A 14,099-nucleotide genomic window follows, 5' to 3' on the forward strand; every position below is an offset into this window, starting at 1 on the left:
GGAGTGAGCAACAGAACTTTTACTTTGGGCAGAATGAGGAGCTGAGGCTAAGAACAGGAACTCAGAAGTCTGGGTGCTGGCCTCAGCGGCCCAGCACATATATTTATTAGCTAAGATGCTTTGAATAAATTGATTAAACTTGTCATGCTTCATTTTTTTCATCTGTAAAGTGTGGATAAAATAAAACTGTGAGGAGCAAAGGAATAACTTTGTATACATCCTTAGGCCAGCACGCAGCACACAGAGAAGCATGACCTGTTGCATCAAAGATAGATCAACACAAAACCATGGTACCCAAGATTCAAACAATGTGGTGTTTTACTCAGCTTTGTACTACTATGACAAATACCAAGAAGAAAAAACTTAGAAAGTAAACCAGGTTTTATTTTAGTTTCCAGTCAATGATCAAGTTGTCTCATTACTTTGAGGTCTGTAGGAAGAAGTCCTATGGGAAAACAGCTCATGGGAGAAGAAAACCACCCACCTCCTATGTAGAACAAGGTAGCCAGACTCTCATCATCCAACTCAAGGGTACACCACTGTGATCAAAAGACCTTTCTCTCACTGTGTGCCATCTCTTACACATTCCACCACCTCTCAGTGGCACCATCAAGGGAACAAACTTTTGGTACATTCAAGATCCACATTAAAGCAATGTCATTAAATAAGACCTAAATATAAATGCAATGTGTATGTTGTTTGTGGGGAAATAACATAACAAACACATTCTTGGTTAAATGTCTAACATGTGAATTCTATCTGATTTTAAGCAACTTAAGAACAAACATTTCTTGATGCTTTTAAAGTGTAGAACAAACACATAAAAAGAGCAATATTATTGTACAAACCCTGTAGTTTTATACTCTAGACACAAATATGACAGCTTGATGTGACATGGTGTTATCATCTATAAAGTTCACACTCAAGAATTATGCAGCTGAGTTACAAAGGAAATTGCAAACAAACCCTATAATGTTTTAAGTGGTTTATGATTTGGGTTGGGTTGCACTCATAGATATCCTGGCTGTAAATGACAGTTGGACATGCCAGTTAGAATTTAATTACCCATCAAATTTCTAATCTTTTAAAAAGAAAGTGATTGTTGGTTGCATGATTATATTTCAAAAGTTATGCCTTGCATTTTTGGAGTCAGAAAGAGAAAACTACTCAACATAAAAGCAAAATAAATTGTTTTCAAAAACTATCTGAGATTTGGCATGTATGCCAATGTTAAGTACATATGTAAAACTACCTATACAATGACATATTTATTAACTGCTTTGCATGTAGTAGATCAATAATAATTGTTTTGCTTCCCTTCACAAATGTTCAGACATATATTTATCCTTAAACACACATACAAATAAGAGTGAAGACCCTGTGTTAATTTTTCAAGTTAAGATATGAAAAGTGAAGACATTAGTATCAAAACAATTATATTTTGTGAGCCTGTATTTTTTTCTGCATCTGTAAACCTGTCTTTTATGCAATCCAAGAAGGGGGAGCTTCTGTATATCATGACCCTTGAGCATCTCTAATGTGTAGCCACTGGAAATATTCCTTTGCTAATACCTTTGCTAATGTCTTTTTCTCTTGGTACCAGTTCTTTCTTGCATTCATGCACAGTGTTATCATTTAGCTTTTCCATCATTTTTCTCACTGTCACTATGACTAAAACCATTCTTAATCTCTATGAGCCCAACTAGAAGCATTGATATTTCACATTTATACTTGTTCATGGAAAAAAATCAGTTCCTGTGAGTTAATAAAGCAAAATGTCAGTGCCATTTTGAAACATTATGGCACCATGACTACTTTTGATTTCCAACAAAAATGAAGTGTGCTAAATGCATTCTGAAAATAAATCATAGTGAGGTCAATGTATGATGTGGGATTCCCCTCTATATGCAGTGATTACCATTGATTAATAAAGAAACTGCTTTGGGCCTATAGCAGGGTGGACAGAGCTAGGTGGGGATGGGGGGAACTAAACTGAATGCTGGGAGAAAGAAGGTAGAGTCAGGAGAGGCCATGTAGCCCTGCCAGAGACAGATGCCGGAGGGAACCTTCTGGTAAACCACAGTCACGTGGAGATACACAGATTAATAGAAATGGGTTAAATTATGATGTAAGAGCTAACCAATAAGAAGCTAGAGCTATTAGGCCAAGCAGCAGTTTAATTAATACAGTTTCTGTGTGGTTATTTTGAGTTTGGACAGCTGGGAATGAACAAGCAGCTTCCTACTACAAATGTATACTGCTAAATATTTATTTTACATTTTACAGATGTTGAAAAATAAAAAATATATTTCTCAATTGGTCAATATTTTTTGAATCACTTCAGTGTAACTAATAACTTTAAGGTGTAAACTGGGCTTTTATGATATATCTCTGAGAATGGCAGATTCATTCTTGCTCTTCATGTCCTGATCTTTTAAATAGTCCTCCAAAAAGCCATTATACTGCCATTGAATATTTGTCAAGAATCAAATTAGTATGCTTGAAATTCACATATAATATTCATTTAGATAATTAAATTAAAATACTAAAAACAGTAATTTCCATTAAGAATCAAATACTACAAATCTTACACAAAGAGTTAATTTCTAAATATGGCAATTATGTTTATACGTTTGGAAAAGATATTAATTATTAATCTATATACAGTTTCTAGCATGGCTCTAAAGAATAACCACATACTGTTAATAATTCCTGAGGGATTTTAGGATGAAATTTGTATGTTGGACCAAAAACAGTAAAAATGGTTGCTCTAGAGTCAAAGGTATTAGGAGGGTTTGATTTCCAGCCCATGAGTCCATGCATGCATTTTAAGGGGACTAACTAAGTACACAGATCTGAATTTGAATTTATCCTGTCTGAATTCCAAGGAACAAGAAAGGTTTAAATTTTTTAATAAAATCTTTTTAAACATAAAGCAAAGAAAACCAGCCTACAAACCACACTAAGAGAGACTTACATAGATCTAATCTACATGGGAAGTAGAAAAAGACAAGATCTCCTGAGTAAATTGGGAGCATGGGGACCTTGGGGGAAGGTTGAAGAGGAGAGGGAAAAGGCAGGGAGGGGAGCAGAGAAAAATGTAGAGCTCAATAAAAATCAGGAAAAAACAAAAACAAAAACAAAAAAAACCCTGAAGGTGATAACACGGCTCAGTGAGCAAAGATGCTTGTCACCAAGTTGATGACCTGTGTTTCAATCCAATTACATGGTAAAAAGAGGGTTGTTTTCTTCCACTTGGTTGCTGACCTCCATACAACACTCACACATACACACACTCACTCACACCTACACACACATAGAGTAAACAAATAGATAAATATAATAAAAATGTTTTTAAAAGTTGAAACTCACTCTGGGGGCGAAGAATCACCAAATAGCAATTCCTAAGTTCAATCGCTTTCTTTCTGCTTTCCAGATTTCTTTCATGTGTGATATTAACGTGACATTATTATTCAATCTAATTTTAAAAGGTGGAAAGCTTAAAATGACTTCAAGCAAACGGTATGTTACTTTTTGCTTTGGGGAAAATGTATACATCTCTACATGGGACTTTCAAAAGAAACCATCTGACTACTTTTCACATGCATTGTCACACTAAAAGGAAAAGGGTCTGTGATGTGGGAAGGGGCGACTGTGGGTGAAGAAACCATGACACAATAGGCAGAGACTGAGTACTTCATACACTTGTGGTATGTGTATTGGTAACTGTGTGTTACATCTGGGTAACCAGCTATAACCCAGAATCTTTAAATTCATGTTACATTGAGGTGGAAATTATATCTGATCTGTTTCAGGGGAAACTATTTTAACTTATGAGTAAAATCAGCAGCACTTGGGAATTTTAGTGGAGTGGTTCTAGAATTTAAAAGAAATGTCATGAACATTTTATTTTCCATGCATGTAAAATATTCCACTGCTGAAGCTCATCAAAGTGTGTCATGGAAACAGACTGGTCTGTGAACACCAACTTATAACACCTAGTCCAAACCCATGGGAGCGAGAAAAAATAAAAATCTACATGAATAAAAATGACCTAGAGCCCATAGAATACAAATCAACTCCTAAAAGTTGATAAATAAATCAAGAAACTAAAAAGAAAATAAGTAAGTAAAATTAATTTATCTTTCTTTGGAGCTGGAATGTGTGGCAAAGTGTTTGTCTTGCAAGCATGAGAACCTGAATTAGACAGGCACACATTCACATGTATGTGCATACATGAACATGAGTACACACATACACACAAAATCTCCTTCCATACTATCCTGCTTCCATACTTTCAAGGGCACAGGGAGTCAAATTAAGAAACTTTGCCAAGCATGAATGAGAGATCTTTTGACTGTTAGCGATTTATTCTTGCTATCTGCCAACCATTGAGTCTTGTTGATGAAACACACAAACACCATTTCTATGGAGGGGCATTCTGGTTTTTTGGTAAATACTCCTGTGATATAATTTAACACCCTTCATTCTCTAATTCTACAGATAAGGCATTAGGCTCTATTTTTGTTTTAAAAGGCAAAGTAATAGAAGTTTTAAAAGGAAAACTTAATCTTTTTGACAGTTGTACACAAAAGCAAAAGGTCAAGAAAATTTCTTCTGCAAACATTGCACTTGGTTTTCACAAGGTCTATTTTGTTGATTAACAATTTCTAAACCTCAAATGTGGACCATGGCATATGAAGAGAGTCTTGAAAGAAGCTATGAAGAAAATGTAAAACTTAGATGCACTATACCCTCTCTAAGATGGAAATACTAATATAGTAAATGTCATGCCCAAAAAATGTTCCTGAGCATATCCTAAAAGGATACTTTTCTCACTTTCAACATAAATGTAATAATATCTAAATGAACATAATAATTTTTTAACTATAAATCAATTATTGTAAATGTGGTATATGTACACCATCATTCAAAAAATAATTTTTCATATTTTACTCCCCCAAAATATGCTTATTATATACATATTTCATAAAGTTAATTAATTTAAAATATTTTTAATTTTCTTTTTGGTAAATACGAATATTCAATAATTATTGATAAAAATATAATTTATTTGCAGCAAGCATTATTTTAGAAAGGAGTAGATAAGTAAATATATTTAATATGCTCACAAACTTTCAATGGAGTTTGATTTCTTTCCATTTTATTGAAAATTACAACAAAAGATTGATGTGGGATTTCCCTCTGTATGCTGTGATTATCATTAATGAATAAAGAACTGCTTTGAGGCTATAGCAGAACAGGGCAGGGGGGAGCAGAGCTAAGCAAGGAGGAGGACTGGACAGAATGCTGGGAGAAAGAAGGGCAGAGTTAGAGAGAAGCCATATAGCCCTGCGGGAGATAGATGCCGGAACTTTACCTGGTAAGCCACAGCACGTGGCGATATACAGATCAATAGAAATGGGTTAAATTAAGATGTAAGAATTAGCCAATAAGAAACTAGAGCTAATAGCCCAAGCAGTGATTTAATTAATAGTTTCTGTGTGATTATTTCAGGCCTAAGCTAGCTGGGCAGCCGGGAACCAACAAGTTGCCCTTTTTCCAACAAAAAATGACAAGATTATATGTTAAGAATCTACCTGCTCCCCGTTTCCCATTTCTCTCCCCTCCTCCCAAATATTGCCCCCTCCCCCCACTCCCCTCCCCCTATCCCCACTCCTCTTCTCCTCCCCCCACACCATTCCCCCTCCCTCTCGATACTGAAGAGCAGTCCAAATTCTCTGCCCTGCGGGAAGATGAAGGTCTTCTATCTATGTCCAGGAAGGTGAGGGAGGAGGGAAGGGAAATGGGAAACGGGGAGCAGGTGGAAATTTTAATTAAAAAAGAATAAAAATAAATTTTAAAAAAAGTGACAAAACGTAACAGAACTTTGTAAGGGTCTGGAGAACGTGAGTCATTAGATTCTTGTTTCCCAGGCTGAGTGGTTTCAATCTCCTTTTCAGAAAGTCAAATTTATAATTTGAGGAGAGATAAGTGAGAATGGAGAAGGTAAATAATGCCAATAAACATTAGAATAGAGTCATAAAAAAAAAAGAATCTAGACCACACAAACAAATGTAGTTACTACATCACTTAATTGTAGTAGTTTTAAGTTATGAAAGTTTGAGACAGTAAATGTACAAGGTTCAAAGACACAAAAGGATGTTGGGCCAACAGAGAGCATAAAGGCAGGGAGAGTTGAGTACTCTATGGGAATGGAGGTAAACGGTCAAAGACAGTGGCCAGCAAAAGAATCAAGTAGAACAGAATCAGGGGTCTATGCCAAAGGTGCCCCAGGAGGAAGCTGATATTCTTTCTGTACTACATCCTTCTCTTCTAGTGGAGACCACATTGTGTCCATTTGGAACATTTGACTCATCATTCACTTCTAGAATTAGTGAATTCCAGAAGATGGTTTCACAAAAAAAGTTAAATGAAAAATTCAAAGTAGGACTAATACCCTTCTTAAACTCTCTGACTATATAAGGAATACTTCCAAACTCATGAGAAAAGCATCGCAAACAAGCAAGCCGCAAAGGAAGACAACAATAGGCCAGTCAGTGTCTCTACTGAAGATGGATAATGATGAAAAATTTCAATAAAATACTAGCAAATTTAATTATGTAATATATGTAGAACATAAAATGATTGTATACCACAATCAAATGGCAGAAGAATGAAAATAGATCCATATCTATCACCATGCACAAAACTCAAGTCCAAATGGATCAAAGGCCTCAACATAAAACCAGCCACACTGAACCTTATAGAAGAGAAAGTGGGAAGTATACTTGAATGCATGGTCACAGCAGACCACTTTTTAAATATAACCCAAGTAGCACAGACACTGAGAGAAACAATTAACAAATGGGACCTCCTGAAACTGAAAAGCTTCTGTAAAGCAAAGGACATGGTCAACAAGGCAAAATGACTGCCTACAGAATGGGAAAAAAAATCTTCACTAACCACATATCAGACAGGTCTGATTTCCAAAATATACAAAGAACTCAAGAAATTGGTCACCAAAAGAACAAATAATCCAATAAAAATGGTATTTAAGAATTTTTCAATGCATGAAAAACAGTCAGTATACCACATTATCTTAAAATATATAAAAGACCACATGAACATATCCATAGAAGTACAAGAGACATTTGATGTAAGTTAGCATCTTATCATGCTTTACGAAAACCACTGTGTAGCGCAAGTTCTAATTGGTCTTAATAATAAAACTACGAGTTAAATATTGGAGTAAATGCTGAAAGATCTGAGAAGCAAAGGAGACAGCCACTAGAGAGACCTCTACTTAATTCTCAGAGCAAAGTGTGCAAGATCCTGTCTCCACAAATCCTCAGATTGAATGCCTTGAGTTCCTGTCTCCTCCTGCCTTATATCCCTCTCTCTTCCGAAGCCATATCCCTTCCTGTCTCCACCTTCCTAGTGCTGGGATTAAAGGTGTGTGACTCCCAAGTGCTGGGATTAAAGGTGTGAGCCACCACTGCCTGGCTTCTATTGTTAACTAGTATAGCTAGTTACACACAATGATTTTCAGGCAAGCTTTATTTGTTAAAGCACAAACAAAATATCACCACATCTCTCAGTAATAAAGGCCATATATGAACCTCTCAATCATAAAGGCAATATATGAAAAGACATAGCTAACATCAGACTCAACAGTAAAGAGTTGAAAATTTTTCCTTTAAGATTGAGAACAAAACAAATATACCCACTCTCACCATTGCAACTAAGATAATCCTAGAATCCCTCACCATAGCAGATCAATAGATGTGAGAGATACAGATAGGAAAGAAAAAAGCAAATGTTTGCATATGACATTAGCACACATATAAAACTCTAAGGACTGTGCTTAACCATACACACAAATATACCTCATCTCTGGAATTAATAAATGTATTTTTAAGTTGCAATGTATAAAATCAAATAGAAAAAGATCAGACATGTTTCTCTACATAACATGAAACTAAAGAAATTAAGAAAATAATTTTATTCATAAGAGAAAAGGAAAAAATAAAGATAGGGGTAAGTGTAAGCATAGTTGAAAGACCTCTACACAGAAAAATATGAACATCCCACTTTTCCTGGAATACTATCCTACCAAACTTGTTTGGAAGCCAGTTGTGGCTTTCTCATGGTTCAGACTGGACCAATTTAGCCATCCGATTATAATATTCTACATATATTACCCCACTATCAGATATAAAGTTCTCTTTGTCCTCCATGACCCATTTTACCCTCCTTGATCAGCTCTAATTATCAACATTACCTCCTATAGAACTTGGCTCAATCAAGGGGCCTCATTAAAGACAATTGGACACGGACTACAGCAATCCCATCAACCAGCAGCAAACAGTTCCTTCCAGTCTTATCTCTGAACTTTCTGAGTGACCTGTTGTCGTTTATTTTATTCTCATTCTTTATATGTTAGCAAGTGCAGTTTAAATAATAATAGTCTATGCCTCATTTGGTTAACATTAAAAGAACTTCACATTTTCCCCCTTGGGACGTGAAACATTTTCTTGATACTAAATAAAATATAAAGGCTATTAAAGAATAAAAAGAAATGTAGTCCTTGGCTACAAGCACACATTTCATCCTGTCACTGGCCTCTGTAGTTGAGGTTCAAAATCAGTAATTTGAATTTGAAACTATTTCTAACTGCTTCCAAAGCCAAGAGTATACATGAATAACAAAAAGCTTCAATGTTTTGTAAATAAATTCAATGGCAAATAATTCATGTTTCTACCACCTTCATTTTTTATTTAAAATAAATCAAGACACACACATGTAAATTTGAGACCCCTTAAAAAACTCATTTGGATATCATGCAATAACGTGTCCTGTAAAAGAAATGGACAGAAGCTAAGAGAAGAATATGTGGCAGATTATAAAACATGTGTCAAAATCACCTTTACCCTGACACCTCACACCTTATACCTGTCTCTCTGCTTTAATCTCTACATTGATTTTTGACCAAATATCCTCAAGACTTGAGATAATAAAATCACACCAATCATCCTCCTTGCTTGCTGTCTGGTAGCTGCTTTAGATTTATCTTTACTTACAATAACTGAAAAAAAAGAATTAAGTCAAAGCATACAATCAATGGTTGTCATCTTCCATCAATTATAATTTTTGCTAACGGATATAAAATTCAGTTGTTATTCTTTTAATCTGTCAATTAGATGTCAAAAACTATTTTGCATCTGTCCAAGGCTTCTGGACACTAACAATACCTGCTATTACACTGTCACCTCCATCTGATGGCAGATTTTTTTTTACATTGTTTATACTTTATCTCCAGAGAAATAGTTTTGTGAAAAATATTCAACATAGAAAGAAAAGACATTTTCATTAATTTGTAAAAGTTAAACATCTCCTAAACCTGTTCGCTTTGCTTGTTCTATGACCTAAGAAGTTTATAAACATATTCTTGGGATTTACTACATAAGACTTAATTTCATACATTTTTGAAAGTGGCTCTGTGAAATTTCTGTATAGGAAATGTACTTGCCCTTTTCATTGTTATAAACAAAAAATTAACATCCATTCTTAATATTTGTTTGGTCCCAATCCAAAATAACTTCCGTGATGCAAAAGATTTTTTGGTAAGAAGCATGTCCTGTCTGTGCCTACAGGAATACTCAACAGGTAAGGCAAAGCATTCTGTTAATATTTCTCCCCCACCCCCACACACCAAATATTCTTTCAACCAGCCATTCTTTGATTCTTTGATATTGTTTTCAGTCCAATGTTTCTCTGTCCCTCAGCTCATGAAAATCTGCTGTTCTCCAGTAGCTGCCGTCCTCGCTACACAGAGCTGCAGTGGCAGCAGGCACAGAGGCTGCTGTTACACTGAATCTTCCCTAATTTAGTCCAATGCAGAAAGAAAGACCAGTTTCCAATATGAGCAGAAACTGTGAGGGCAGCCACAGGTTGAAAGAATTGCCTATAAATATTTAAACACTGCCAAGGCAAGCAAACTCACTGAAATTAAAGAAGGTAATAAGGGAGAGAGGGGGAAAGAGGGGAAAGAGGGAAGAAGGAATTGAGGGGAGAAAGGAGGAGGGGGGAAGGGGAGAAGGGAAGGAAACAACAGAAGGGGAGGGGAGGGAATGGAAGGGGAGTTCTGATAGGTAGGGAAGGTTAGTAGGTAAGAAGCCAGGGTAGATCTGAGGAAGGAGGAAAGGAAGAGACAGGTGGAAGAATGGAAAGAAGATGAGAGAAGGAAAACAAAAAGCAGTTGAGAAGGAAAGGATGGATGGAGAGAGGAGGGGAAGGGGGCAGAAAGAAGAAAAAGAAGGAAGCAGGAGATAGAAGAAAGGAGGGAAGAAAGAAGTGCATAGAGGAAGAAAAGAAAGGAAGGTGGACTTGAAAAATAAAAAGAAGAGCGGGATAATAAATTTTTGACCGGTAAAATAATACTTTGCTCTTGGGCAGTGAGAGAGTTTCCCAGAGGCAGAAACAGAAAAGCCTGTCTCCCTACTCAGTAGTACAGACCTCACAAACACCTTAGCATTGGCCTTTGTATTTTCACTTCTATAAACCGAGAAAACTTTTTTCTTGCTCTCATAAGAAGAGATGCAACTTTTGATTACCCTGATGTTTACAACATTTTAAACTTCATTATGACAGAGGAGACAAATTCTGAATACAAAAAGAAATACAGCCTCAGAGAACTGTCCACAGTGCCTGAAGGTCATCTTTGTAAACCTCAAGGTCAGTTTTCTGTGACACACTGTCAAATATCTGAGAGCACAGTCCTCTCAAAACTTAGAAATCATTGCTACAGCATTCTATTACTTCTGGGGATCATGATATCCAGGCATCTCTCTCAAATCCACAGTGAAAAGTGAGACAATGAAGATACAGGCTGATAATATCCTCTGCATGTGTGCGTGTGAGTCTGTGTGTTTGTGAGTGTTGCACACATGTGTGTTCATAAATGTAGCAAGTGTGAAAACAAAATAATGGAATGTTTGGCTTGGGAAATGACTCAGCAAATAAAGTGCCTGCCACAGAAGCAAGAGGATTCCCAGAACCCACAAAACCACTGGGTATGTTAGAGTGTGACTGTTACCCCAGCATGAGTATAGAGACTGATATATTCTGGGGCAGGCCACACACTCAGTGCAGATAAAACTGAGTTTTGAGTTCATTGACAGTGAAAGAACCCGTCTCAACAAAAAAGAAAGGAAGGAAGGAAGGAAGGAAGGAAGGAAGGAAGGAAGGAAGGAAGGAAGGAAGGAAGGAAGGAAGAAGGAAAGAAGGAAAGAAGGAAGAATGAATGGAATAAAGGAAAATAAATGGTAGCGAGCAATAGAGAAAGTCCAGATTTCAATTATCCACCTTTGCATTTGTATAAACACACACAAATTCTGTAAAAAAATGTAAAATGAAACATTTCTATTCGTAAGTCTATGATAGAAGAGTTAACCAGATAAATACCAAATCCTACAATTTAGTAATGTTCAACATACTTAATTAAAACAATAAAAATATACAGGTAAAATATTTTTGGACTATGAAGAAAAATGAATCATATTGAAGTTATTTCTAAAGAGATATATAGAAACCGACTTCTCTAGAAGATTCATATTTAAACATTAAAAATATTGACATACAACAGGCTCCCATTAAAGGAACATGTGTACTACAAATAAAAGGAGAGGAGACCAATTCACAGTGCGCTTTTTGTTTTGTTTGTTGCCAGTTTTTTTTTTTGCCTACTTTTGACACTTGGAACATCTCTTGTCACTCACCATCAGTTATGATCAGTCTTATGACATAGGTTTTCTGTTCTCCTGTTCTGGCCTCAGAACGGCATCTGTAAAGTCCAGAGTCAGCAGACGTGGCATTGGGGATGATGAGGACACTCTGTGTGCTCCCCTGGCTGCAGTTGCTCCATGTTTTTCTTAGGTACTTTGATGTGTAACTTGTCCTTTGAGATAGGTTACAGGAAGCTAAGACATCTACCTGATGGGGCTGGACCTTTTCCCACATTACTTGTTGCACTGGCCAATTATTTGGAAGCTGGCAACTGAGTGTGACATTTTGTCCAGGTTCTGCAGACAGGTAGCCATTTGATGGTGCAGTTATCTCAAAACTATCTGAAAAAAAGAAGCAGAGCTTTAAGCAGGTGGTTAGATGTTCACACAGAGAGGGGAGAGCTACCCAGGAACTCACACTGAGCTGATTGGATTAGTAATTACCTAATGCAGTTGCTTCAAGATTAAACAGTATCCATGCTTTGCATTTTTTATAAGAGAATGGATTTTTCAACAAGGTTTTATAGACATAAAAGGTATACAATGCTTGACATATCTCTTTCTAATGTTACTTGGCTGATCAGATAATGAGAAATATAACTAAAAACCTTGGTACTCTCTTAGCAGTGATCATATCAGGGTTTGAATTTACAAAACTAAACCAGTTAATACCAATTTCCAGATTTTAATATGAGACAATAGACTAAGGTTTTATTGGCCAAGAAAAGATACTACATCATTTTTCATTAACTACATTTGGTTATACAGGAATATCTAGTCCATGTATGGAGACTTACATTAGTATAAATTTCTGGTACCAAAAATACTCTCTCCCTTTATCTCACCATTTCTGGAGTTTACAGCACAAGAAAGCGCCATCAAATACTTCAATAATTGTCTGCTTTAATATTTTCTGGGCACCATTGTATGCCTTTTGGAGTTCTATAAGGTTCAATTTTTCTTCAAAGAAATCGGAAAATATAATTTCCCACTCCTGTTTTCTCATGAGTGCAAAGCATGTGCTGTCGGAGACTCTGCTATCTTGTGCAGTGAGCACCCAAAGATTCTTGTGTTTAAAACTGTATTCAGTGTTAAGATCTAGCACCAAGAACATGACAGATATTAACTCACATGAACAAATGATCTTCAGGGGTACTCCATCATTTTTGAGACCAGAAAGTTTGTGGACTTAATGAAGATACTACAACTCAAAATTTTTATTTCTAAGATCAAAATATCTCAGAGCTGTAACAAGTGAAGGAAACTCCAGCTCGATTCATCCAAAGTCTTTACTGCCACAAACCAAGAACGCTTATTTGTTAGCTAAGAAGGGAAGTCTAAACAGCAATAGGTCACAGAATTTGTGGGCAGTTGGAACAGAAAAAAATAGAAGAGCATCTATTTATCTGTGTCAGCTTTGCTCAGAAGTGACAAGGAACAAGTATTTGGGCTTATAAAGCAATAATCAATCAATAGTAAAAGGAAGGGAGTGAGGAAAGGCAATGGACAATAAGAAAATAGTACATTTGAAAGAGAGTACAGGTCTAAAGTACCATATGGTTTGCTGTTCATATTAGATTAGTACCTTATATCTACTGACACCAAAAACTAGCAGCAACAAGTGGCTCCTGGTGTGAAAACCCTTGCACATAGAAAAGCCACAATTGTCTAGTATTTCAGTGTGTGGCCTTGCAAATGTTCAGCAGAAGTAACGCTTTGCCCACATAAGAGGTATACAGAAACCATTTCATCTCTAAGCTACAATCCAACACAAAAGAAGGGGACAAAATGAAAAAGAGGAAAGTATAAGAAGAAAGTAATAATAAAATCAAAGCTTAGGGGAAGTTCTTAGAAAAACAATGGGAAACAGAAGGGAAATGCCAGTTCAGACATTAGCAGTGATTAGTAAAACAGCTGCAAGCAATTCTTCAGGAGAAGGCAGGTAAAATCCCTGGCTACAGGTTTTGGTGCTTGTCTTCAGGAATCACGTTCACAGCTCCTTGTCTTCAGTCCTTCTGGATGCTTCTCTTTGCAGAAGCTTTCTTTAGGCTGTTCCCACTAAACCCTGTTCTCAGGAGCAGCTCCATATACTTGTCAATTAATGCAAGAAATGTTAGGTTCTGCTTAGGTAAATTACCTGAATTTATATGAAGGACAAATCCATGAAGCACTGGAAAAAATCTCTACCCATAAACAGCCAGACCTAAGGGATGGAGGGAGCTTTAAGGGCAGACAGATTCCAGTTCAGACTCCATGTAAGGACCCAGTCCCACCTCCCTGTAGACTCAAACAACAGCAAAATATCAGGATAGC

General features: G+C 36.4%; 1 protein-coding gene across 1 annotated transcript in view; it reads right to left on the reverse strand.

Annotated features, from left to right (window-relative positions):
• Positions 1–14,099, reverse strand: part of Cd226 (CD226 molecule) — a 66,776-nt gene that overhangs the window by 15,668 nt on the left and 37,009 nt on the right. The window contains exon 3 of the mRNA XM_057789242.1: positions 11,781–12,128. Coding sequence (XP_057645225.1) covers positions 11,781–12,128 — 348 coding nt within the window. The remainder of the gene's footprint in view (positions 1–11,780; positions 12,129–14,099) is intronic.

Source organism: Chionomys nivalis, chromosome 14, assembly GCF_950005125.1.
Source record: "Chionomys nivalis chromosome 14, mChiNiv1.1, whole genome shotgun sequence".
NCBI classification, from domain to species: domain Eukaryota; kingdom Metazoa; phylum Chordata; class Mammalia; order Rodentia; family Cricetidae; genus Chionomys; species Chionomys nivalis.